The following is a 23,496-nucleotide window of genomic DNA, read 5'->3' on the forward strand; positions in this document are numbered from 1 at the left end:
CAGCGGAATTGCCTCTGTCAAACTCTGGGTCCTGACGTTTTCCCCTGAGTCCCTCCTCTTGCGGCTTACTCTCCCGCTGTTCCTCCGTTACAGCGAACAACCCAAGTCAGCTAATTATGCCGAAACGCCAGCCCCGTGACCAATTGGTTCGAATTATTCACTACGTGTTTTTTTTTATATATTGAACCTTCGTTCCAGGAATATTTCACAGGCAGCCGTAAGACAGACGGCAGAGGCCCGCCTGTGCTCACTGGACAAAATCCAACCGGTGACGCGCTGTGATTGGCTGGCTGCCCCGAGCGGCCGCCGATGCTATTGGTTGGGCGGTCCCGGAGCGGAGCGGAGGTGCTGGTTCCCGTGTGTTGGCGATGGGCGGGTGAGTGTAACAGTGTAACTGTGTGTGGGGGTCGGTAACAGTGTATCTGGGTGGGTAACATTGTATCCGGGCAGTGGCGGGGGTGTTGGTAAAGTTGTTTCGGGGTAACTGTGTTTGGGGCAGAAATGCCTCTCTGTAGCCAACACGGTGACTTGGCTGTTTGGGTCCAGAATTGGCTTGCCCGTTAAAGACAGCGGATCGAGGGCGATGGGATTTACTCCGGCTGGCGGTGTCTCTGCCGCTTGCAGTATACACGTACAGTATAAATAGCCTGTATACGTGGGTTAGTGAATTTGCAGACGTCGCTAAGATTGGTGATCTTGTGCTTGGGAGAAGGCGTTAGCGCGACGCATTTTACAGCTCGGGACGTCTCGGAGTTAAATTCCGGCACCGTCCCGTAGGGAGTCTCTTTACATCCTCCCCGTGGATAGCGTGGGTCCTCCCGGTAACCTCCCACAGTCAAAAATGTCCCGGGTAGGTTAATTGATCATAAGGTTGGGGTTAAACGGGGTTTGTCGAAGGCCCTGTTAGGCGATGTTTCGCTAAATGAAATAACAAATAAAGCATACAGCGGCATATACATCAATTGCAGATGGAATTTAATCCGGCCAAATGTGAAGAGATCAAATGCAAAGGATCCTTAACAGTGTTGGTGTATGTAGGGATTTTGGAACCCAAGTCTGCAGCTACACAGGCGACATAGGGTAATAAAATGACGTCAGTTATACTTGTCTTTATCAGTTGAGATATTGAGTTGGAGAGTGAGAAAATGATATTGTGGCTATATAAAACTAGTTAGGCTGTAATTGGAATATTCTACCCACTTAACAGGCTTTGGAGAGAATGTAGAACAGGTTTACCAAAATTCTGTCTGGATGGAGGGTGTGTGCTTTAAGGTGATGTTGGACGAACTTGGACTGATTTCTCTGAATCTGAGGAGAGATCTGATAGAGGGTCATAAGATTGAGAGGCGTAGATAAGTAGCAAGTTTGTTATTTTCTCAGGGACAGGGTGTGCATTTAAGGTCAGGAGGGAAGGTTCAAAGGAGATGTGCAGGGCAAGGGGTTTTTACACGGAGAGGTGGTGGGTGTCTGGAATGTACTGCCAGGGTTGGTGGTGGAGGCATGTACAATAGAGGGGTTTAAGAGGCTCTTGGATAGGTACATGAATGTACAGAAAATGGAGGGATATGGACATCGTGTAGGCAGAAGAGATTAGTTTGGTTTGGCGTTAATTTAGTTGGTTTAATGCAACATTGTGGGCCAAAGGATCTGTGTTATACTGTTGAATGTGTTGTATGTGTGTGTGTAATATTGAATCTGGTAACTGATTGTGGGGGTAACGTTGTGTCTGAAGCAATAACTATCTCTGGGTAGATAACATCACACATGGTTGTCTGTGACTGTGTGTGTGAGATAGTGATTGTGGGGGTAATGTATCTGGACCAATAGCTATCTCTGGGTAGATAACATCACATGAGTGGGTGGGTGGTGGGGTGGGGGGGGGGTGTGTGTATTGGTCCAGATTCAGATTCATTTCAATGTACATCGAAACAGGCAGTAAAATGTGTCATTTGCATCAACAGTCTGCACAGTCTAAGGGTGTGCTGGGGGCAGCCCACAAGTGTTGCCGCACACTCCAGTACCATTATAGCATTCCCATCATGCTCAGCAGTACAACACAAGACAACAAAACAACAGCAAACAATCCAGTTCCTCCCTCCCACTCACACGGCATTCCAAACTCAGAACTAGGCCAGATCCAGTGGATTTGGCCGATTTGCAGTCATTGGGCCTCTGATTTCCCCAATGGACTTGCAGACCCAGGTTTTGGCCATCGGGCGAGATCCTTCGATATCGATCATCGGACTCGCCAATAATGATAAACTAAGATCCCAAGCTCCAAAGTTGTTGATGACGATGAATAAGGATCCTGAACTCCAGGCCCCAACTACAGACTTTGAACCCTAGGCCTCAAACTCTGGTCTCACCGACTCAGATACCCGGGGGTGTCCGGTCCTTGTGCTTCCTGCCCACACAGTCTCTGAACCTGCCGATGACTCGCTGACCTGGGGGTGACCGCCAGCCCTCGGCCTTGCTTGTCTGCCGGTCGTACATCCACGTCGCTGACATTCAAATATAGAGCAGAGGTGTAGACTGTGGCCTGACATCTAACTTCCCCACATCCCTGTCCCTAAACACTAAACTGACTCCTATCTCTTCTCTCTATCCCCAACACCATCCCTACAAACCCAGAAAACAGCTAGGTCTGGGCCAGAAATTCGACAGAGACCACAGTTCGGCGCCATCTCGACCAGAAGAACTGTCCCAGAGCCCGTGTGTCTATTGAAAGGTCTTCAGCCTGATGCAGTACCTCTGCTGCTCTTTCTGCGGACAGCGCCTGACCTTCCCAGTTTTCCAGTTTTCGTTCCTTTGCTCCCACATTTCTACCGAAAAACACTGCAGTCACAGTCCGGTGACCCTGCGCATGTCCACTGCTTCATTCCAGACCTTTATTTAATATCAGAAAATGTTTACAATATACAACCTGAAATTCTTACTCTCCACAGACAGCCACAAAACAGTAATGGCATTTATTTATTACTTATTTAGCAATACAGCACGGAGTAGGCCCTTCGGCCCTTCAACTTGTACTGCTCAGCAACCCCAATTAACCTTAACCTAATCACAGGACAATTTACAATTGCCAATTGATTGACCTGGTATGTCTTTGGACTGAGGGAGGAAACGAGAGGACCCAGGGAAAACACAGTGCATTCCTCAAGCAGGACGTTCAGAGATTCCTTACGGACAGCGCCGGAACTGAACTCCAAACTCCAAAACACCCCAATGTGTAATAGCGTCGCGCTGATCGCTACGCTGCCATGGAGTTTGACGTGCTAGGTCAGTAATGGCGTCTCAGTGAACCCACGGTACTCCTCCCACCCCTACATGGCACTGGTGTCTGGCACCACTGTGAGTGAACTGACCATTCTGACAGTCCTGTTCCCTCTCCTCATCAGAACGAGCTGTGGCTGTTCTGATTTGCTTTTACGGTTTGTTCCTCCTCACTGGCCGTGGGCAGAGAATGAGGAAGGAAGGTTCCTGGCAGCAGGGGAAGGAAGGTTAACAGACACAACACCCTTTCAGGAGGTGAAGTTGGGCGAGGGTGGCTGGCAGAGAGAGTGATCGGGTACAGGTGGCTACCCTCCCTAGCAGGGGGTGAAGAGTTTGATTTGGGTACCAAGATCTTAGCCAAAGCCGAAACGGCTTGGGGAGGGAATTCCAAAGATCGTCCTCACGACCGAGGGCCTGACATTCTGAGAACAATGATGCTCAGGAGTGCGTGGAGGTACGGAGGGAGCGGGGCTGTGGGCGGTGGGGGGGGAAGGGGGCGTATGTTGAGGGGGGAGCGGGACCTGAATTTGAGGCTGAGAATTCTGAAGTTGAGCTGCTGCTGGTGAGGGAGGAATGTTGGCCGGGGAGCTGCGATGAACAGAGGCTCAGTAGCCACAAGGCTATGGGAGCCGCTGGGTACAGAGTGACCAAAGGCATGGGGGAGAGCCGGGAAGCTTTCAAGAGGAGGATCAGAATCTGAATCGGGTTTAATATCACCAGCATATGTAGTGAAATTCATTAACTTTACAAAAGCACTACAACAAAATGCATGATAAATATAGAGAAAAAACTGAATTACGGTAAGTATATTAAGTAGTTCACTTAAAATAAATAGTGCAAAAAAAATACAGAAATTAAAAAAAAGTAGAGAGGTAGTGTTCATGAAATCAGATAGCAGAGGGGAAGAAACTGTTCCTGAATTGCTGACTGTGTGCCTTCAGGCTTCTGTACCTCCTTCCTGACTGTGGAGGAGTAGGTTCTTTGGCCCATCACATCTGTGCTGACTGTTGAGTACCCATCTACACTAATCCTATTTTCTAGCACTCAACTCGTAAGTAGGCAGTTTTGAAATATAATTTTTTTTCTCTCTTCCATAAATCTCTTGATTTCTGTGGTCTGTTGTTTCCTCTCTCTCTCTCTCCCAGCCCACCAAATGTCTGCACAGTTCAATCTCCCCCAGCAACTTTTCCCCAAACCTGTACAGCTTGGTACATCTATGTATTTTTGAAAGGTATTGAATGAAGCAAGTAACAGTATTCTGTCATGCCCCCAAACCAACTCACAGCCACCACGTGTGAGTGTGTGTGTGTCCTCTCTCTCACTCAGCGCTGCCTGACCTGTTGAGTTAACAAATACTGTTTTTGATGTTCCAGCACGGAGCTGCTTGACTTGAGACCATCTGAGGTCAGCTTTCGGCCAAATAGCTCAGCTGGACACCTGATTCTGAGAGTTTCGGAAGATGGAAGCTTATTTGCTGGTGGGAGAGGTCCTGCAATGTTTGTCACGATTTCTGGTCCTGCAGTGCAAGTGATCCGGACCTGCTTGTCTTTGAACAGGGAGGCAGCTGGTTAAATGTGGAGTTGCCTACGTTGGGGCAAAGGCTCCAGTCTTGAAAATTCCAGCAAGGAAACCTGGAATTTGGCCCCCAAACATAAATGGAGATAAGAATTTAAGCTTCCTGTTGGAGAGTCTAAGAACACATGGTTGTTTGGGAGCTGGAAGTGACTGTTTGCTTCCATTTATCCAGTGCCTGTGATGTTGGCATTGCTCACGAGATAGGTGGGCCAATATACCACCTATGATCATTTATTGTACTATTGGATGTGGAGAACAACATATCAAAAGTTGGACAATTTTGACACACAGGGAAGTATCCAAAAATGACATCAAAAAACAAGATGGCTGCCAGCAGAAAAACATCAAAAATATGACTGCTAACCATCAAATTGCAAGTTTTTTAAAGCTGATGTTTTAATGAATGCTCTTTTCACCAACAGTTTTTCAAATAACAGTAGTTCCTGGAATGAAAGTTGCAGTTGTACTGATGTCATGACAACATCAAGGACGCAATCAAGGGTCAATTCTGGTATTAAATACTGACGTCATGACACATAATATGCCACCTTATGGCTTCTCAGATGCTGTCTTGTTCATCATCCTCTTCTATCACTGGCTCATTTGTCACATTGTCACAGTTGCCATCTTGGCAATGCCCACACGCACTGGTGCATTCCAGCACATGCTTTCTGCAGGTTCACTTTCGCGTATTGCACCCTCCCGAACAGTTGCAGTGAATCATCTGAATAAGTACCTCTGGAGCAGGCCTTTTGTCTGTCGTCACTGGAACAAGCTTTTCCCCCTTCTACCCTCCATCCCCACTCAGACAGCTCCATTTCATCACTACAGCCCATCCACTCTATAACCTGGTAGTAAGTCCACAGGTAGTGAAATTTACAGGCTGAGGTGGTTGGTGGCAGTCTTTCAGGCGTGATGAAAGTCTTAGCTTGTGCAACTTTCTTGCAGAGCATATTGTATCTGATAGATGCCAGGGAGTCGTTCTGATTTCTGTTGAACAATGCCACCATTGCCCTATAGCCATTGGTTTCCACAACATCCTGTCTTTGCTTTGGTGAACAGAATGCTTTCGAACAGTCTTTGATTCCCTTCTCTTTCTTGATGATTCTTTGGAACCCCGACTTCTTTCCGATCCCAAGTACTCTGGACTTTGAGTCACATCCGGTAAAGGCACGGAGAAACCATAGATCATTACAAGTTGCTTCTCTGAGTATCTGCTTAAGGACCTTGATAATATAGGCATTTGATTTTGCCTTGTCCGAGTGGAAATAGAGTTCAGTGCCGTTTGTTACCACTACATGGTAGAGCAAGAGTATGAGGAGATCTGTGTCTTCTCCAACAAGGGTGGCAGACATTGTGATGGCTGCTTTTGCAATCTCAACATTGGCATCTCCTTCAGCTTGAATCACTTCACAGCCTCTCTGTCGCAAACGTTCCATGATGAGCCGGATAATTAACTGCTTGTTTGCCTCATTCGACAAGAAGTCCTCCTTTTTTTCCAACAGATTTTGTCGCCCCTGTAATGTTCACCTTGTTCGCGTTCAAATTTCTACTTGGATGCTGATGAGTACAGTCCTTTATGCTTGGCCCAACCCCATAACCATCAAACACAACAGTGGCTCTGGCGTAGTGAATGAGGTGTAGTCATCTGCAATTGAACTGTAGATGCACCCCTCTGTCCATTTTAAGCGGTGCAGAAGTGATCCTCCATCTGGAACATAGTGATCTGTCACTGGAGCCGTCTGTGTGACAGTATTGTCCAATTTGGAGGTGACATAGTTTATCACTTCTGCCAGTTGTGGCTTATCCGGTTGGTGCAAGATGTTCTTTGCTTCAGACCAAGACATCGGATATAGACAGAGTTCATAGTTCATCACTTCTTCTAGCCGGATCTATGGTACGGTCTTCAGCAACTTCGACTGTCCTGCTGGATGCTAGGGCCTTGACCTTTGAACTCCTTTTGTGCCATCCATCTTCCTAACGATGTCATTTCCTATTGTGAGCAGGTCATGTACATTGACGTCCTCATTTACATAAACCCCTGTGATGATGCTGCGCAATGATTTAACATCTGAAAATGGCATGAAACGTCCAGTTTTGCTGCGACTTTCTCAAAGTCAGCCTCATCTCTGCTCGCTCTGGAGGTGGACAACTCCTTATGTTGTTCACCTGTTGTGGAACTATTCGCGGTCAGTTTTTGCATGGCAAGGTTGTAAGAGGATGACACGGTGGAAGACATAGTCCAAACTGCTCGCTGGTGCTCTGACATCCCACTTCCTCGTGTTAGGCCCCCTTGGCTTTTCAGTGAGCACGTTAGTGTCGGTTCTATCACAAGATCAGAGTCAAGGCCAGCCCACTGTTGGCTGCTGCATCTGATTACATAGAACCCAGACTGGAACTTCTGCTGAAACTCAGGGTTGTCACCCTCCAATGCATGCATCTTCAGGAGATAGAGACGAGCCTGCGGGTATTCCCAGTCACATTTTATACCACAATTATGGCACTACCATTGTTAGAAATAGTGAAATATAGCAAAATAAGACCGGTATGGGTCTGATTCTTTTCATTGGCAGCCATTTTTTTAACATCAGATTTTTTTTTTTGCTTTTCCACACTCCGTTTCTGTCCAACCTTTGATATGTTGTTCAGTATGTCTGAAAGTACAAGAAATGACCATAAAACTTTTTTTTGCAATTTCTTTTGGGGTAGGGGTATTTTGCCGCTATATTGACAGCATAAAGATGCACTGTCTCTCTTGTATCCTTGAGAATGGAAACCCGTCAAGCACTAGAGGGCATAGGTTTAAAGCAAGAGGGGTAAAGTATATAGGCATGCCATTTTCACACAGAGTGGTTGGTGCCTGTAATATGCTACTGGGGAGGTGTGATAGCGATGTTTAACAAGTTTCTACAGCCACATGAATGAGATATAGACCATGAGGAGGACTGACATCATTTTGGAATTCTGGACAAGGTAGCTAATTGGATCCAAAATTGGCTTACTGACAGATGAGACAGAGGGTGATGGTGGAAGGATGTCCTTATTGTCAGAATAAGGCCATTTGGCCCATCAGGTCTGCTCTGATTTATTAGCCCTTTCAATCTTTTTCTCCTGCCTTCTCCTATAACCTTTTACAATCTTACTAACCAAGAACCGATCAACCTCCTCTTTAAATACACCCAATGACTTGGCCTCCACAGTCACCTGTGGCATTGAATTCCACAGATTCACCAACCTTTGGCAAAATAAATTTCTCCTCACCTCTTTTCTAATGGCTGAGGCTGTGCCCTCTGGTCCTAGACTCCCCCCACTGTAGGCAATACCCGCTCCATGTCCACTCCATCTAATCCTTTCAATATTTGATAGGTTTCAATGAGATTTCCCCCTCATTTTTCTAAACTACAGCAAGTACAAGCCCAGAGTCATCAAACTCTCTTCATACATTAACCCTTTCATTCTTGTGACCTTTCTCTGGATCCTCTCCAACGCCAGCACATCCTTTCTTGGATAGCAGGCCCAAAACTGTTTGCAAGTCAAATGTAGCCTGACTAGTACCTTGTAAAGCCTCAGTATTACATCCTTGCTCTTGTAATCAAATCTCGAAATGAATGCTAATGCTGCATTTGCCTTCCCCACCACTGACTCAACCTGCAAGTTAATCTTTAGGGAATCTGGCACGAGGACTCCCAAGTCCCTTTTGCCCCTCTAATTTCTGAATTTGGTCTCCATTTAGAAAGTAGTCTACACCTTTATTCCTTCTACCAAAGTGCATGATCGTCCATGTACCAACACTATTCCATCTGCCCATTCCTTTGCCCATTCTCCTACTGTCTAAGTCCTGCAGAATCCCTGCTTCTACAACACTACCTGCCCCTCCATATACGTTTGTATCATCCACAAACTTGTCCACAGAGCCATCAATTACATCATCCAAATCATTGACACAAGACATAAAAAGAAGCAGCCCCAACACCAACCCCTGTGGAACACCATTAGACGCCTGTAGCCAACCAGAAAAGGCCCCGTTTATTCCAACTCTTTGCCTCCTTCCAATCAGCTAATCATGCTAGTATCTTTCCTGTAATAGCTTGGGCTCTTCCCTTGGGCATTGTGTAGGAAAATGACAGGTGGAACTTATTTCAGAGGTGATTGTATTTTGGGAAGTGGGATAAGGGGGTAGGATGTATGCAGTGATGGTAAGTCACTAAGGAATAATGATGAACAGGGAAATTTTGGGGTTGAAGTCCGTAGTTCCCTGGAAGTGACCCGTGGATGGATGAGCTGGTGATGAAGGCAAGTGGCATCCTTGCTCTCATTTACTTGAGACAGAAAATGGACAACTTTCCAGAAACACACTGGCTCGGCCGTGCTCGTGAGATTTAAGTGCTGTGCTGTTAGCTGCACCCCAGGAAGAATGTGGGACAGAGCGCGGATGAGATTCACGGGGACTGTGCCTGGATTGGATAGGCCTGGTTTGCCTTCCATGGAGTGAGGAAGGTCGCGACAGAGAGTGACTTGATAGAAGAGCGTAAGGTTATGCGAAGCATGGACAGTGAGATGTCAAAAGTCATTAGCAGAGTTTTAAAGTGAGAGGAATTTGAGGGCAAGTTCTCTATTATACAGAGTGCAGTCAGATACAATTACTGCATTTAAGAGGCACTTAGATGGACATTAGAGTTGTTTATTGTATTATTTAGAGATACAGTGTAGTACAACACCCAGCAACCCACCTATTTAATACTAGCTTAATCATAGTACAATGGCCAATTAACCTGCTAACCTATTATCACTGACGTGCCATATATCCTGAAATGTCCTATTACCACAGCTGTACAATGCAATACGTAAGTGGCTGTTACAATAAATAATTAGTACAAAATCAGAGTAAAGTAGATAAACGATTCAGAAATCTCACAGCGGAGGGGAATAAGCTGTTTCTAAAGTATTGAAGGGTACATTCCTAATTTAGGTAAATGGAATTAATGTCAGTGGGCAAAAGGATGGGTATGGACTAGATCAGCCTTGATCAGTGTCCCGACGTCTGTGACATGAAATGCACGTGCTATTGGAATGCTCTGTCATGAAAATCCAAACAAACTAGTAAATATTAGAAATCTAAAATATTGGAAGGAGACCAAATCTGTGGGAGGAGGAATAGTCATGTGGGGTGTCTTCAGCCTGTGATACTCTGTCTGACTTTCTGAGTTCTTCCAGGAATTTCTGTTTGTATTGTTAAAGTTCTGCAGCTCTTGCTGCATGCAGATAGGGAATGGTTCAAAGTAAGTTTATTATCTAAGTACGTATAAAATCCTAAGGTTTGTTTTCTTGCTGGTAGACTCAGTAAATCCAAGAGCCATAATGGAATCACTGAAAGACTGCACCCAACGGGGTGGGCAAACAAGGAATGTGCAACAAACTGCAAATACAAAAGAGAAGAAAGTAACAATTATACATAAATAAGCAATAAGCATCAAGAACATGACAAGTCCTTGGTAGCGAGTCCATAGAGATTGTGGGAACATTTCAGTGACGGTGTGAGTGTAGTTGAAGAAGTTAAGCCCCACTGGTTGATGGTTGAGCTGTTCCTGAGCCTGGTGATGTGAATCCTGAGACTCTTGTTCCACCTTCCTAATTGCAGCCGTGAGACGAGGGCATGACTGGGTTCACTACTGAAGAGCTGTAAATGCAATAGACCATTGTACAAGGATCAATAAGTGGCTGTTCTCTTTCTTGTTGTTGCTTCTGGGTGTGTGGACCGAGGAGGGTATAATGAAGACTGGAGGTGAGGTGGTCCTGGTAAAAATCCAAGCATTAAGCAGCTTAGTGGAGAGTAACGCTGTCCCTATTTTAGCAGTCGCATCTTGCCTCACTCTGATTAATTAAGTGGTAATTAACTGGCTTTGGTTTGCTCTGCCTTGTGTGAATAGGTTTGTCTGGACAAGTACAGGTACCACATTGTCATATATGTTATGAATTAGTAACATGACGTATTAGCACCAGGGTAAATGTGGGCAAACTTCCACTGCCACGGGGGAGACTTACAAGATGTTGCCTGGATTGGAGGGTGTACCTTATGAGAATAGGTTGAGAGGTGACCTGATAGAGGTGAATAAGATGATAAAGGGCATTGATTGTGTGGATAGCCGGAGGCTTTTTCCCCGGGGCTGAAGTGGCTAACACAAGGGGGCATAGTTTTAAGGTGCTTGGAAATGGGTACCAAGGGGATGTCAAGGGTAAGTTTTTCACACAGAGGGTGGTGGGTGCGTGGAATGCACTGCCAGCGACAGTCATTAAAGCGGATACGATACAGTCTTTTAAGAGGCTCTTGGATAGGTATGTGGAGCTTAGAAAAATAGAGCGCTATGCGGTGGGGAAATCCTGGGCAGCTTCTAGAGTAGGTTACATGCTTGGGACAACATTGTGGGCTGAAGGGCCTGTAATGTGCTGTAGATTTCTATGTTCTGTGCTCTATTCCACGGTGATAAATGGTGCAACGGCTCAGTTAGAAGCTCAGCTGGCTTTGGAGTCTTAAGGACATGAGATTTCTTGCAATCTCATCTGATTTCTGATCTGACTTGAAGAGAAGTAAGTGGTTGCAGATTGTGTTGTGTAATGATAGGGAATGTGGCAGGCATTGATAATCCTCTGGGCAGTTTTGGCTGACCGTGGTTGCTTCGTCTGTGCCCTTCGTTTGGTGACGCCCACTTCGGCTGAAGTTGGGGGATACCGCTCTGCGCCGTGTTGTAATCAACCACTGTTCCTGACAAGATACGGGAAGACTGCAGAGCTGTCTGCTCGAGTACAGTCACAGAGCAACACAGCGTGATAACAGGCTATTCAGCCCCATGGTCCATGCCAACCATGGTGCATACCTACTCCAGTCGTATTTACCTGCTTTTGGCCCATATCCTGCAAGAACCTTGCTTAACCTTTATCTGTCCAAATGTCTTTTAAACTCTGTAATTGTACTCACCTTTGCAATCTTCTCTGGAAACTCATTCTGTTTGCACACCACCCTGTGTGTGTTTGGTGGGGCGGGGGGGGAGTCTTGAATCTTATCCCTCAAGTCCCTTTCAAATCATTCCCCTCTCTCCTTAAACCATTGACCTCTAGTTTGGGAAAGAGGCTGACCGTGGTTTTATAAACTTCTCCTGTATAAGGAGAAGTTCTTGGTGTCTTTCGCTCTGGGGAAAACAATCCCAACCTATCCAGTCTCTCCTTGTAACTCAAATCCTTGTGAATCTTTTCTGTATCGTCCCTAGCTTAATCACATTCTTCCTGCGGTATAATAACCAGAACTGAACATAGTACTCCGAGTGCGGGCTTGCCTGCATCTTTTGTGGTTGTAATCTGCTGTCTCTGCTTTTAGACTAAATCTCCTGACCAACGAGGACAAGTGCCGTGTGTTGTCTTCACCATTTTGTCTAGGTGGTATATTTCTGTCATCATCTATGTACTTGTGCGTGTAGGATTCTGTTCTACAACACTCCCGAGGACATTGCTATTCACAGTGGAAGCCCTGCCCTGGTTGGTCTAACTTCTCAAAATACTTCACTTTGCACTTGTCCGAGTTAAGTTCCATCTGCCATTTCTTGGCTCCCTTTTCCCAGTTGATCTAGATCCTGATGTAATCTGTGATCAAATTGGATTATTTTGAAATCAACAAAAATCGGCTCAAAGTAAAATTTATTATCAGAGTACAGTACATGTCAGCACATACAATTCTGAGATTCTTTTTCCTGCTGGCATACTTAGCAAACCTATAGAAGCGTTACTGTAAACAAGAACAATGAACAGCGAACTCTGCAAATGCAAATATAAGTAAATAGCAATAAATAACGACTATAAGATAACATGAAATGTAAGAGCATGAAATAACAAGATAAAAGAGTCCTTAAGGTGAGACCATCGGTTGTGGGAATACCAGAAATAGAATGAGTGTAGTTTCCCCTTTTGTTCAGGGCCTGATGGATGAGGGGTATTAAAAAGTCTTGAACCTGGTGGTGCGACTCCTGAGGTACCTGTACCTTCTACCTGATGGCAGCAGCAAGAAAAGAGCATGGCCTGGGTGGTGAGGATCTTTGACGATGGACGCTGCTTTCCTAAGACAACGTTTCATGTAGATGTGCGCAGTGGTGGGAGGGCTTCACCCATGATTTACTGGGCTGATTTCACTACCTTTCATAGGATCCTTCCCTTGGATTAATGACTAAGAAAGATCTTGTTATTATTCTCTGTCGTCGAGAATAGAACGCACTGTGGCCCAACTCATCGATGCCGACAATGCTGCCCACCAAACTAGTCCCATTTGCCTGCTGTTGGCCCATATCCCTCTAAAACCCTCTTGTCTGTGTCCTTGTCTAAATGACCTTTAGATGTTACTGCATCTGCCTCACCATTTCTTCTGGCAGCTCATTCCATATATGAACCAGACTCTATGTAAAGAAATTGCCTCTCGGATCTCTGTTTAAATTATCCACCTCTCTCCTTTAACCTATGTCCAATATATTTTTAGATCTCTTTCCCCAAGAAAAAGGCATTCAACCTGCCTATGCCCCTTGTGATTTAAGTCACCCCTCACTCTACGGAATAAAGTCCTAGCCTGCCCAAATTCTCCCTCTTCCTCTCAGAGACTTGAGTGCCAGCAACATCCTTGTAAGTCTTCTCCATACTTTTTTCCAGTTAATGGAGTCATTCCTATGACAGACTGACCAAAACTTTACGAAATACAGTCGGCCCTCCATATCCGCAGGTTCCGCCTGCGCGGATTCAACCAACCACGGATCGGGAAAATCCGGAAGTTCTCGCTTCAGCACTTGTTGTTTGAGCATGTACAGACTTTTTTTCTTGTCATTATTCCCTAAACAATACAGTATAACAACTATTTACACAGCATTTACATTGTATTAGGTTTTGTAAGTAATCTACAGATGATTTAGAGTATACGAGAGGATGTGCGTAGGTTACCGCGGATTGGGATCAGGAAAAAACGGAAGCTCTCTAAGTCAGAACAGGTACATTTGGTATTATTTAGTGTCAGTTAGTCAAACGTTTGTCTTAGCATGTAGTTTATATTTTACCTTTCTATGCATATAAAATACTTAAGAAATGTATGTATTTCAATAATTAAACCACTGCGTTGCTTAGTAATAATTGTAGCTTTCATTGGGGCAGGGCCTTCACATGCTCCATTATTATCCTTTAAAATTGTTCTGATTGTTGACCGACTGTAGCCTAACGCTTTTCCAGTGACTGATGGTGTTTCACCTCTTTCCAATCGCTTTATAGTTTCCACTTTATTTTCAATCGTGATCGTTTTCTGTCAACAGAACAGAAACACTGTGGGCGGCGGGCCCCGAGCTCCGCTGGGTCCTAAAGTCCACCACACTGAGACAGGTTAAATAAGGGACTTGAGCATCTGCATTTTCTGGTATCTGCAGGGTGTCCCGGAACCAATGCCCAGCGGATAAGGAGGGCTGACTGTACTCAGAGTATAGCCTCGCCAATATCTTGTACGGTGGCAACATAACTTCCCAATTCCTGTACTCAGTGCCCTGGCCGATGATGGCCTGTGTACTAAACACCTTCACCATCCTGTCTATCTGTGATGCCACTTACAGTGAACTATACAATGGTATTGTTTGGTCCCTCTGTTCCACAGCCCCTACCCTGGTTGAAATGCAGCACCTCACACTTAACCTGTATTGAAACCTTCTACCAAACTTCTGCCCACATGCCTATCTGATCAAGATCCTTCCTTAAATTTTGATAACTTGCCATGTAATTTTACTGCTTTCACTCTCTCCGCTGGCCTTTAGATTCATGGAAACTTCAGTACAGAAGGTGATTCAGCCTATTGATGATGCGGTTGTATTTCCCTCTGTTCAAATTGAAGATCTGATTCAGTCTGAAAGATTATCCTTATTTGTCACATGTACATCAAACTATACAGTGAAATGGGTCGACTGAGTGAGTCCACGTTTTGACAAAAGAAATTTTTTTCTTTTGTCTCTTGTTGGGTTTCGATTCCTGTTCTGATTGTATCATGTTGTGGTATTGACCTACCTGTGCTGCATGAAAATCCCCACCTTACTGAGGTGACACCTTCCTCTCCGGCCTCCTTTACCTATTGACCTCATTCCTTTGAATTCCCTCACCCTAGCTGTATATATGCTCAAGACTTTTGTACGGCCCTGCATATACATATGTATGTTCATTCCAACAAATGGCAGAGCTGGTTTCCTTTCTTTGGAATGGGTATCAGAAAGATTTCAAAGATTCAGAGAATGTATACAGAATACAACTCTTGAGATTCATCCCAAGATATTTGTGTATTTTCTGATTTGTGGACAAAACGGACTTGTGATTGTTCAATAGTTACATTTAATAATGAGAATGTTGTAATATACAGCTGAAATTCTTGCTCTCCACAGACGTCCACAAAATAGAAGAAAAACCCCAAAGAATGGATGACAGAAAAACGTCAGAACCCCAAAGCCCCCACTTCACCCCTCCCGTGCACACGCAGCAGCAAAGCATCAACCCTCTCCCTCACTCTCCCCCACCTGCCTCAGCAAAAAGCATCAGCCCCCCCCACCACCACCTGCCATGAGCAGAGCCCCCAAAGAGACCATGATCTAAAGTCCATCAAAAACCGCAGTCATTCCAACAGTTCGACATGTCACAGAGAGAGAGGCATTGCTCCTGCCATAGCGAGAGATTTGTAAAGTGGAACTGGCTTGTTACCCTGAGATGCCCTGTACCTTGAAGCAGATGTTTAAATGTAAGGGGCGCATTTTAAATTTGAGACCGAATAACAAATGTTAATGTTCTTTCCAGATGTTAGATCACATCACGGACAGGAATGCTCATGATTAAAACCCAGATGCCTGCTTCATGATACTCATCACTGCAACAAAGGGAAGATGACAGAATACAAGCTGGTGGTGGTGGGAGCTGGTGGCGTGGGGAAAAGTGCTCTGACAATCCAGCTGATACAGAACCACTTTGTTGATGAATATGATCCAACAATCGAGGTAAGTGGAGATGCTGAGATGAGGCAGGGAAATAAAGTGCCGCATTGGAAACTGGAGGTAAATGGACTCTAAAAGAAGAAATGTCGATTATGTAATATGACACAAAACATAATGATATGATGTGGGTCTTCCATCTGTCTTTAATCTGACTATCGAGTGAGGGATCATTGCTCTTTCCGTGACCATGGTGATCCTTGGCAAATTCTTCTACAAAATTGGGTTGCCATTGCCGCCTTCTGGGCAGTGTCTTTACAAGATGGGTGACCCCAGCATTAGATAGATAGATAGATACTTTATTCATCCCCATGGGGAAATTCAACTTTTTTTTCCAATGACCCATACACTTGTTGTAGCAAACTAACTACATACAATACTTAACTCAGTAAAAAAATATGATATGCATCTAAATCACTATCTCAAAAAGCATTAATAATAGCTTTTAAAAAGTTCTTAAGTCCTGGCGGTTGAATTGTAAAGCCTAATGGCATTGGGGAGTATTGACCTCTTCATCCTGTCTGAGGAGCATTGCATCGATAGTAACCTGTCGCTGAAACTGCTTCTCTGTCTCTGGATGGTGCTATGTAGAGGATGTTCAGAGTTTTCCATAATTGACCGTAGCCTACTCAGCGCCCTTCGCTCAGCTACCGATGTTAAACTCTCCAGTACTTTGCCCACGACAGAGCCCGCCTTCCTTACCAGCTTATTAAGACGTGAGGCGTCCCTCTTCTTAATGCTTCCTCCCCAACACGCCACCACAAAGAAGAGGGCGCTCTCCACAACTGACCTATAGAACATCTTCAGCATCTCACTACAGACATTGAATGACGCCAACCTTCTAAGGAAGTACAGTCGACTCTGTGCCTTCCTGCACAAGGCATCTGTGTTGGCAGTCCAGTCTAGCTTCTCGTCTAACTGTACTCCCAGATACTTGTAGGTCTTAACCTGCTCCACACATTCTCCATTAATGATCACTGGCTCCATATGAGGCCTAGATCTCCTAAAGTCCACCACCATCTCCACCATCAATACTCTTCAGAGATTTTTTGCCTGGCGTCAGTGGTTGCATAACCAGGACTTGTGATATGCACCAGCTGCTCATACGACCATTCACTGCCTACTTCCAGAGCTTCACATGACCCTGATTGGGGGTGAAGGCTAAGCAGGTGCTACACCTTGCCCAAGGGTGACCTGCAGGAGCACCTTACACCTCCTTTGGTCGAGGTGTATCTCTAGCACACCTCCCACGTGTAATAGAAACCTGAAAGTTTGAAGCAGGAGGGTGTTGCTCAGCCCCTGGGGCTGTTGCACCAATCCACCGTCACGTCTGATCATCCACTTCAGACCTTGTACCTTGTCTAGCCTTAGCCCTTAATCTCTAGCTTTAAGAAATCTATCTGCTTCTTCAAATATGTTTAATGACTTGTCCCCAAGTTTCTGTGGTGAAGTTTCCACAGGCTCACTGTCTCCTGAATGAAGAAACCTCTTGTCTTGGTTCTACATGAAACACTTCATATCCTGAGGCTCTGAACCCTGGTTTACGAACTCCCAGTTTCCCAGACTACCTTCCCTTTATCTGGTTTGTTTTGAGGCCATTGTCATAAAACACAGAAGCAGGCCCTTCAGCCCAGCTGGTCCATTCTCACCAAGAGGCGCATTTAAACTGGTCTCATCTGCCTACGTTTGATCCATATCCCTTTTCTATTTAGGTACTTGATCATTTTTTAATGCTGCATTAACTACTTCCTTTGACAGCTTGTCCATATAGGAACATAGAATATTATCGCACAGTACGGGTCCTTTTGCCCACGGTGTTGTGCTGACATTTTTACCTACTCTAAAATCAATCTAACCCTTCCCTCCTACATAGCCCTCCATTTCTTTATCATCCATGTACCAGTTTCTAAATGTCCCTAATACATCTGCCTCTACAACTACCCTTGGCAGACCATACCTTGCGCTCAGCACTCTCTCTGTGAAAGTAAATAAATAAGCTAATTACCTCTGAAAACCCCGCCATACTTTCCTCCAGTCACCTTAAAATTCTGCCTCTTCATATCAGCTATTTCTTCCATGGGGAAAAAGACTCTAGCTAGCCAATCTTTCAAAGCCTCTTATCAACTTGTACACCTCTTTCTAGTCTCCTCTCATCCTCCTTCACTCCAAAGAGAAAAGCCCTAGATTGCTCAAAATATCTTCATAAGACTTGTTCTCTAGACTATGCAGCATCCTGGTACCTCTCTGCACCCTCTCTAAAGCTTCCACATTCTTCCTATAATGAGGTGACCAGAACTAACCACAATATTACAAGTGCGGTCTTACCAGGGTTTTATAGAGCTGCAACATTACCTTGTGATTGTTGAACTCAATTGCCCTTAGTTGGTCAACACAACACATACCTTCTTAACAACCCTACCAACTTGCACGGTGACTTTGAGGGACCTATGGTCGTGGACCCCTAGGTCCCTCTAATCCTCCACATTGCCAAAAATCTTGTCTTTAACCCTGTATTCTGCCTTCAAATTTGACCTTCCAAAATAAATTACTACGTACTTGTCTAGATTGTACCTACATCTGCCACTTCTAAGCTTCAGCTCTGCATCCTGTCAACGACCTGCTAAAACCTATAATAATCCTCCACACTCTCCACAACTCCATCAACTGTTCTATCATCTGCAAACTTATGAACCCACCCCTCCACTTCCTCATTCAAGTCATTTATGAAAATCACAAAGAGCAGGGGTCCTAGAATGGACCCCTCCAGAACTCCACTGGTCACCGACCTCCAGGAAGAATATGCTCCATTTACAATTACCTTCTGCCTTCTACGGGCAAGCGAATTCTGCATCCACACAGCCAAGTCTCCCTGGATCTCTCAGTGAGTCTACCATGGGAACCCTTACTAAAATCCGTAAACAGCACATCATCTGCTCTACTTCATCAATGTGCTTTGTCACATCCTCAAAGAATGCAGTCAAACCCGTGAGGCATGGCTTGTCTTTTACAAAGCCTTGCTAACTCATGGTAATCAGACCATGCTGCTTCAAATACTCACAAATCCTGCCTTTAAGAATCTTCTCCAATAATTTGGGCCATCACTGAAACGAGACTCAGATATGTACCCTTCTAGGTGGAAAAAGTTACCCCCCCCCCCCCGCCCAGATCCTATTAAATCTCTCCCCTTTCACCTTAAACCTATGCCCTATCATTCCTGATTCCCAATCCCTGGGGATTAGGTTGTGTGTATTTACCCTATCTATGTCCCTCATGATTCTGCGTGCCTGAGATCGCAAGGAAACGTTGGCTTGCACATTACGGGAGCGAGATTTGAAAAGGTGAGTAAGGCCAGTTGGGACATTCTGGGATCCTGAAATCACAGGCTATTGGCAAGGGTCAATAAAGTAGGTTAGGTGTAAGTGGAGCAGTCATTGTTGGGGAGGTTTGGGAATCAAACGAGATGCACAGTGGAGAGAATCCCAACTGGTTACGTTATGTCCTGATATGGGAACACCAATGCCTGTGACCAGAAAAGGCTACGTAAGTCCAGACCATCACAGGATAAACCCTCCCCATTACTGAGCACACCTACAAGGAGCACTGCCACAAGAAAGTAGCATCAATCACCAAGGATCCCACCATCCAGGCCATGCTCTCTTCTCGCTGCTGCCATCAGGAAAGAGGTACAGGAACCTTGGGTCCCAGGTCACCAGGGTCAGGAACAGTTCTTAACTACCCTTTAAGCATCAGGAACAGAAGGCATTCCTCTGATCTGGTGAAATAATGGACTTGTGAGCATCAGATTACACAAACACAGAAGGCTGTTGTTTCTCTAGTTAGGCTGACTTCGTTGTCAGTACTCCAGGCTAGACCAGGGATAGAGGTAAAATAGTGGCAGGCAAAAATGATCTCATAAAAATAGGAGCAAAGAGTGAATTTTCAAAGGGCAGAAGGCTCTATACTCAGGTGGATAATGAGGTGTTGGGTCTGTTTGTAACAGAGCAGGACATTACAAAGTTCATAGTGGGATGGTGAATAAACACGGCTTACAACTGGAAGCTCAGTCATCTCCTGCAGTAGGCGTACAGAGCAATCACCCACGGGTTGGTTTCTCCTGTGTTTGAAAACACCGCACAGTGAACAACAAATGCAGTGTGTTGAATGGGGAATAAGTACATGTGAATCACTTCTTCACCTGGGAAGAACGTTTGGTCCCAGGATGGTGCAGGTTCGAGCAGCGACATCTCATCTACCTAAACACAAAAGACTCTGCAGATGCTGAAAATCCAGAGCAACACGCACAAAATACTGGAGGAACTCAGCAGGTCAGCATCTGTGGAGGGGACTAAATAGTTGATGTTTCAGGCCAAGACCCTTCTTCAGGACTGGAAAGGAAGAAACAGACAGACATACATTATTGATCCCAAGGGAAACTGGGTTTCGTTACAGTTGCACCAACCAAGAATAGAGTAGAAATATAGCAAGGTGAAGAACCAGAAATAATTAAATAATAGTAAGTAAATTATGTCAGGTGGAAATAAGTCCATGACCAGTCTATTGGCTCAGTGACTCAAACCAGAATAAGGAAGTGGAAAGATGTGGGTTGGGGGGTGGGGGAGAAGAGTAAAGTGTGCAAAAGTCTTAGACATGTGTTTTTTAAAAAAAATGTTCTGTAAAGCAAAGATGCCATCAAAAATAATGAATTGAAAGTTTCTAAATATCAAACAAAATCACAGTTTAAAATAAATAAATAAATAAATAAATAAATAAATAAAATCAATATTTGGTATGTGACCACCCTTTGCCTTTAAAACTGCATAATTTCCCTTGGGTACACTGTCGTGCAATTTTAAATATTTAAAAAAAATCAGCTGGTAGGTTGTTTCAAGGATCATGAAGAATTTGCCACAGTTCTTCTGCAGACTTTGGCTGCCTCATTTGCTTCTGGTTTTGAGGTCAGGGTTCTGTGGAGACCATAACATCTGAAGTAAGAAGCTGGGAGGTGATTGGTGGAAGAGATAAAGGGCTGAAGAAGAAAGAATCTGATAGGAGAGGAGAGTAGACCATAGGGAAAGAGGAAGGAGGAGGAGCACCAGAGGGAAGTAATGGGCGGGTGAGCAGAGAAGAGATAAGAGACAGAATGGGAAGGGAGAGGGGGAGAAATTACCGGAAGTTAGAGAAATCAATGTACATGCCATCAGGTTGAAGGCTACTCAGACAGAATATGAGGTGTTGCTCCTCCAGCCCAAGGGTAGCCACATCGTGGCAGATTGTAGTCTGCAAAACTCTAAATTTCACATTTTTCAACTTTAGATAACTCATTTTGTCTGTTTTACGTGACGACTGGGTACTTTTGCTTGCTGTATAGTTTGTCCTGCTGCTCATGTCTCATGTGGCCATCACACAGGGGTGAGCTAATCCTAATTTCTCCTTAACAACATAGTTTTCTTCCTATTGGTTAAACTGCCCTTGCCCTTGTCTCCTTTTCTCAGTTCTGACCTTCAGTGTTGACTGTTTCTCTCTTCACCAACACTTGGAACTTTGGATGAGGAATTTTTTGTTTGTTTTTGTCCCATCTGCTTTAAATATGCACACTGGTGTTTACTGGGTTGTTGAATGCATGGGACTGAATAAGGACTGCAAGGACAAGGCAGTTAGCTTCAATATCTACTGTAACACCTCACGTTTTGTGAAAGTCATCCCTGAAGTGGAGGCAATAATCTACTACAGACAGTGGCGAATTGTAAAATGGTAAAAATGAATAGTGCCAAAGTTCAATATTCAAAAATTCAAAGTAAATTTATTACCAAAGTACATATACTTCATCATATACAATCCTGAGATTCAGTTTCTGGTGGGCATTCACAGTAAATCTGAAGAATAATAACCATAACAAATGAGTGAAAGACCAGACCTACTTAGGCAGTCAACCAGTGTGCAAAAGACAATAAACTGTGCAAATACAAAATAAGAAAGAAATATGAATAAAAAGCAATAAACACTGAGGACATGAGATGAAGAGTCCTTGAAAGTGAGTCACTACTGTGGCAACATTTCAATTTGAGTGAAATTATTCCCTCCGGTTCAAGAGCCAGATGGTTGAGGGGAAATAACTGTTCCTGAACCAGGTAGTGCAGGTCCTGAAGCTCCTTTACCACCTTCCTGATGGCAGTAGCAAAAAGAGAGCATGTCTGGGTGGTGGGTGTCCCTGATGATGGGCACTGCTTTCCTGCTACAGCATTTCATGTAGATATGCTCAGTGGTGGGGAGGGTTGGAGGAGGGAACTCTGTTATTCACTTACACCAACTAAACGTGGAACTATTTCTATGAGTCCCAATTGCAATTCTGGGTCAGTGGTCTTGTGAGTTCTTGAGGTGCCTTTGAAATGGGATAGAGGTTCTGTTTTCTCTATTCACGAAGTAGGAAATCTTAGCACTGGAAAGGGTGCAGCTTATTCCACATCTGCACGGATTCAGTCTGGGAGTGGGCATTGCAAGAAAGTCACTAAATTTGGGAAGAATTCGCTGACAGAACAAAATGAATCTTAGGCTGCACATCTGGACTCCGGATTCCCTGAACTCCTCCCAACATACAATTTGACTGACTAAGCTTGTATTAGTGATGAGGATCAGAAGCAAATGATGGTGGTAAATGTGATTACTGACCACCTCTCTTCCTTTGACAGGATTCCTACAGGAAACAAGTGGTCATTGATGGAGAAACATGTCTACTGGATATCCTGGACACTGCAGGTCAAGAGGAATACAGCGCTATGAGAGATCAGTACATGCGAACAGGGGAAGGTTTCCTCTGTGTTTTTGCTATCAATAACATCAAATCTTTCGAGGATGTCCACCTGTACAGGTTAGTATTATTATGTGCTTGGAACATATTTCCATCTTCAACCGAAATATAACCAAGGAGTTCCATTTTATTCCTGCAAAGGGCGCAATATAAAGTTAGAGATGTCTAACTTGTGCTTCAAGGAGGTTTTAGCTTTAAAATAAGTACTTTCCAATCATTAAGTCCACAACCTTGTCGTGGTTTGGAGGTGTGTGTGTGTGTGTGCCTCAATGACACATGGAGCTATGTTGGCTGGAGTCAGGGCCTTGTGCTATGACTCTTGGTAGAGTCACCCATCCCAAACAGGTCAAAAGGTAGAGGCCAGAGTAAGAGTGGTCCACCGGTCCTCCAGGTTTGCTCAGAGCTAACAACCCTGACTGGTAAAACAGAATTGTTATGGAAACAGCAACGAAGAATCCTTCCACATCTGAGCGTGACGGTATTCCTGAGTCTCCACCCAGGACTCGCATGACTGACAGTAGTGAAAAGCGAGTGGAAACTGCTGAGATGATGAAGGAAGGCCTGAACACCACCAGAGATGGAGGATCTTCATTGTTGTCCTCAACGCTAGCGGAGTAACAGGCTGTAAGTAAGTAATCGTAAGGTTGGCTGTATCGATAAGGACCCAGTGAGCAAGATGGAGGTTTGTCAAAATTGTCTTCATCAATAAGGAATTGTCAAACACCTTCAAGTATTTTTACTTGTAAAGAATAAAGTTCACTATGACAGAAGTGAATGTACAGGATGAGAACACAGGTTCCAAATCTGAGTGTA

At 44.6% G+C, this 23,496-nt stretch overlaps 1 protein-coding gene across 1 annotated transcript in view; it reads left to right on the forward strand.

Moving 5' to 3' along the window:
* Positions 1–225: 225 nt before the first annotated feature.
* The window catches only part of LOC140719160 (GTPase KRas-like), a 34,652-nt gene continuing 11,381 nt past the window's right edge, over positions 226–23,496 (forward strand). Inside the window, exons 1-3 of the mRNA XM_073033577.1 lie at positions 226–376; positions 15,688–15,884; positions 22,565–22,743. Coding sequence (XP_072889678.1) covers positions 15,774–15,884; positions 22,565–22,743 — 290 coding nt within the window. The 5' untranslated portion in view covers positions 226–376; positions 15,688–15,773. The remainder of the gene's footprint in view (positions 377–15,687; positions 15,885–22,564; positions 22,744–23,496) is intronic.

The sequence above is a fragment of the Hemitrygon akajei genome, chromosome 31 (genome assembly GCF_048418815.1).
Source record: "Hemitrygon akajei chromosome 31, sHemAka1.3, whole genome shotgun sequence".
Taxonomy (NCBI): Eukaryota; Metazoa; Chordata; class Chondrichthyes; order Myliobatiformes; family Dasyatidae; genus Hemitrygon; species Hemitrygon akajei.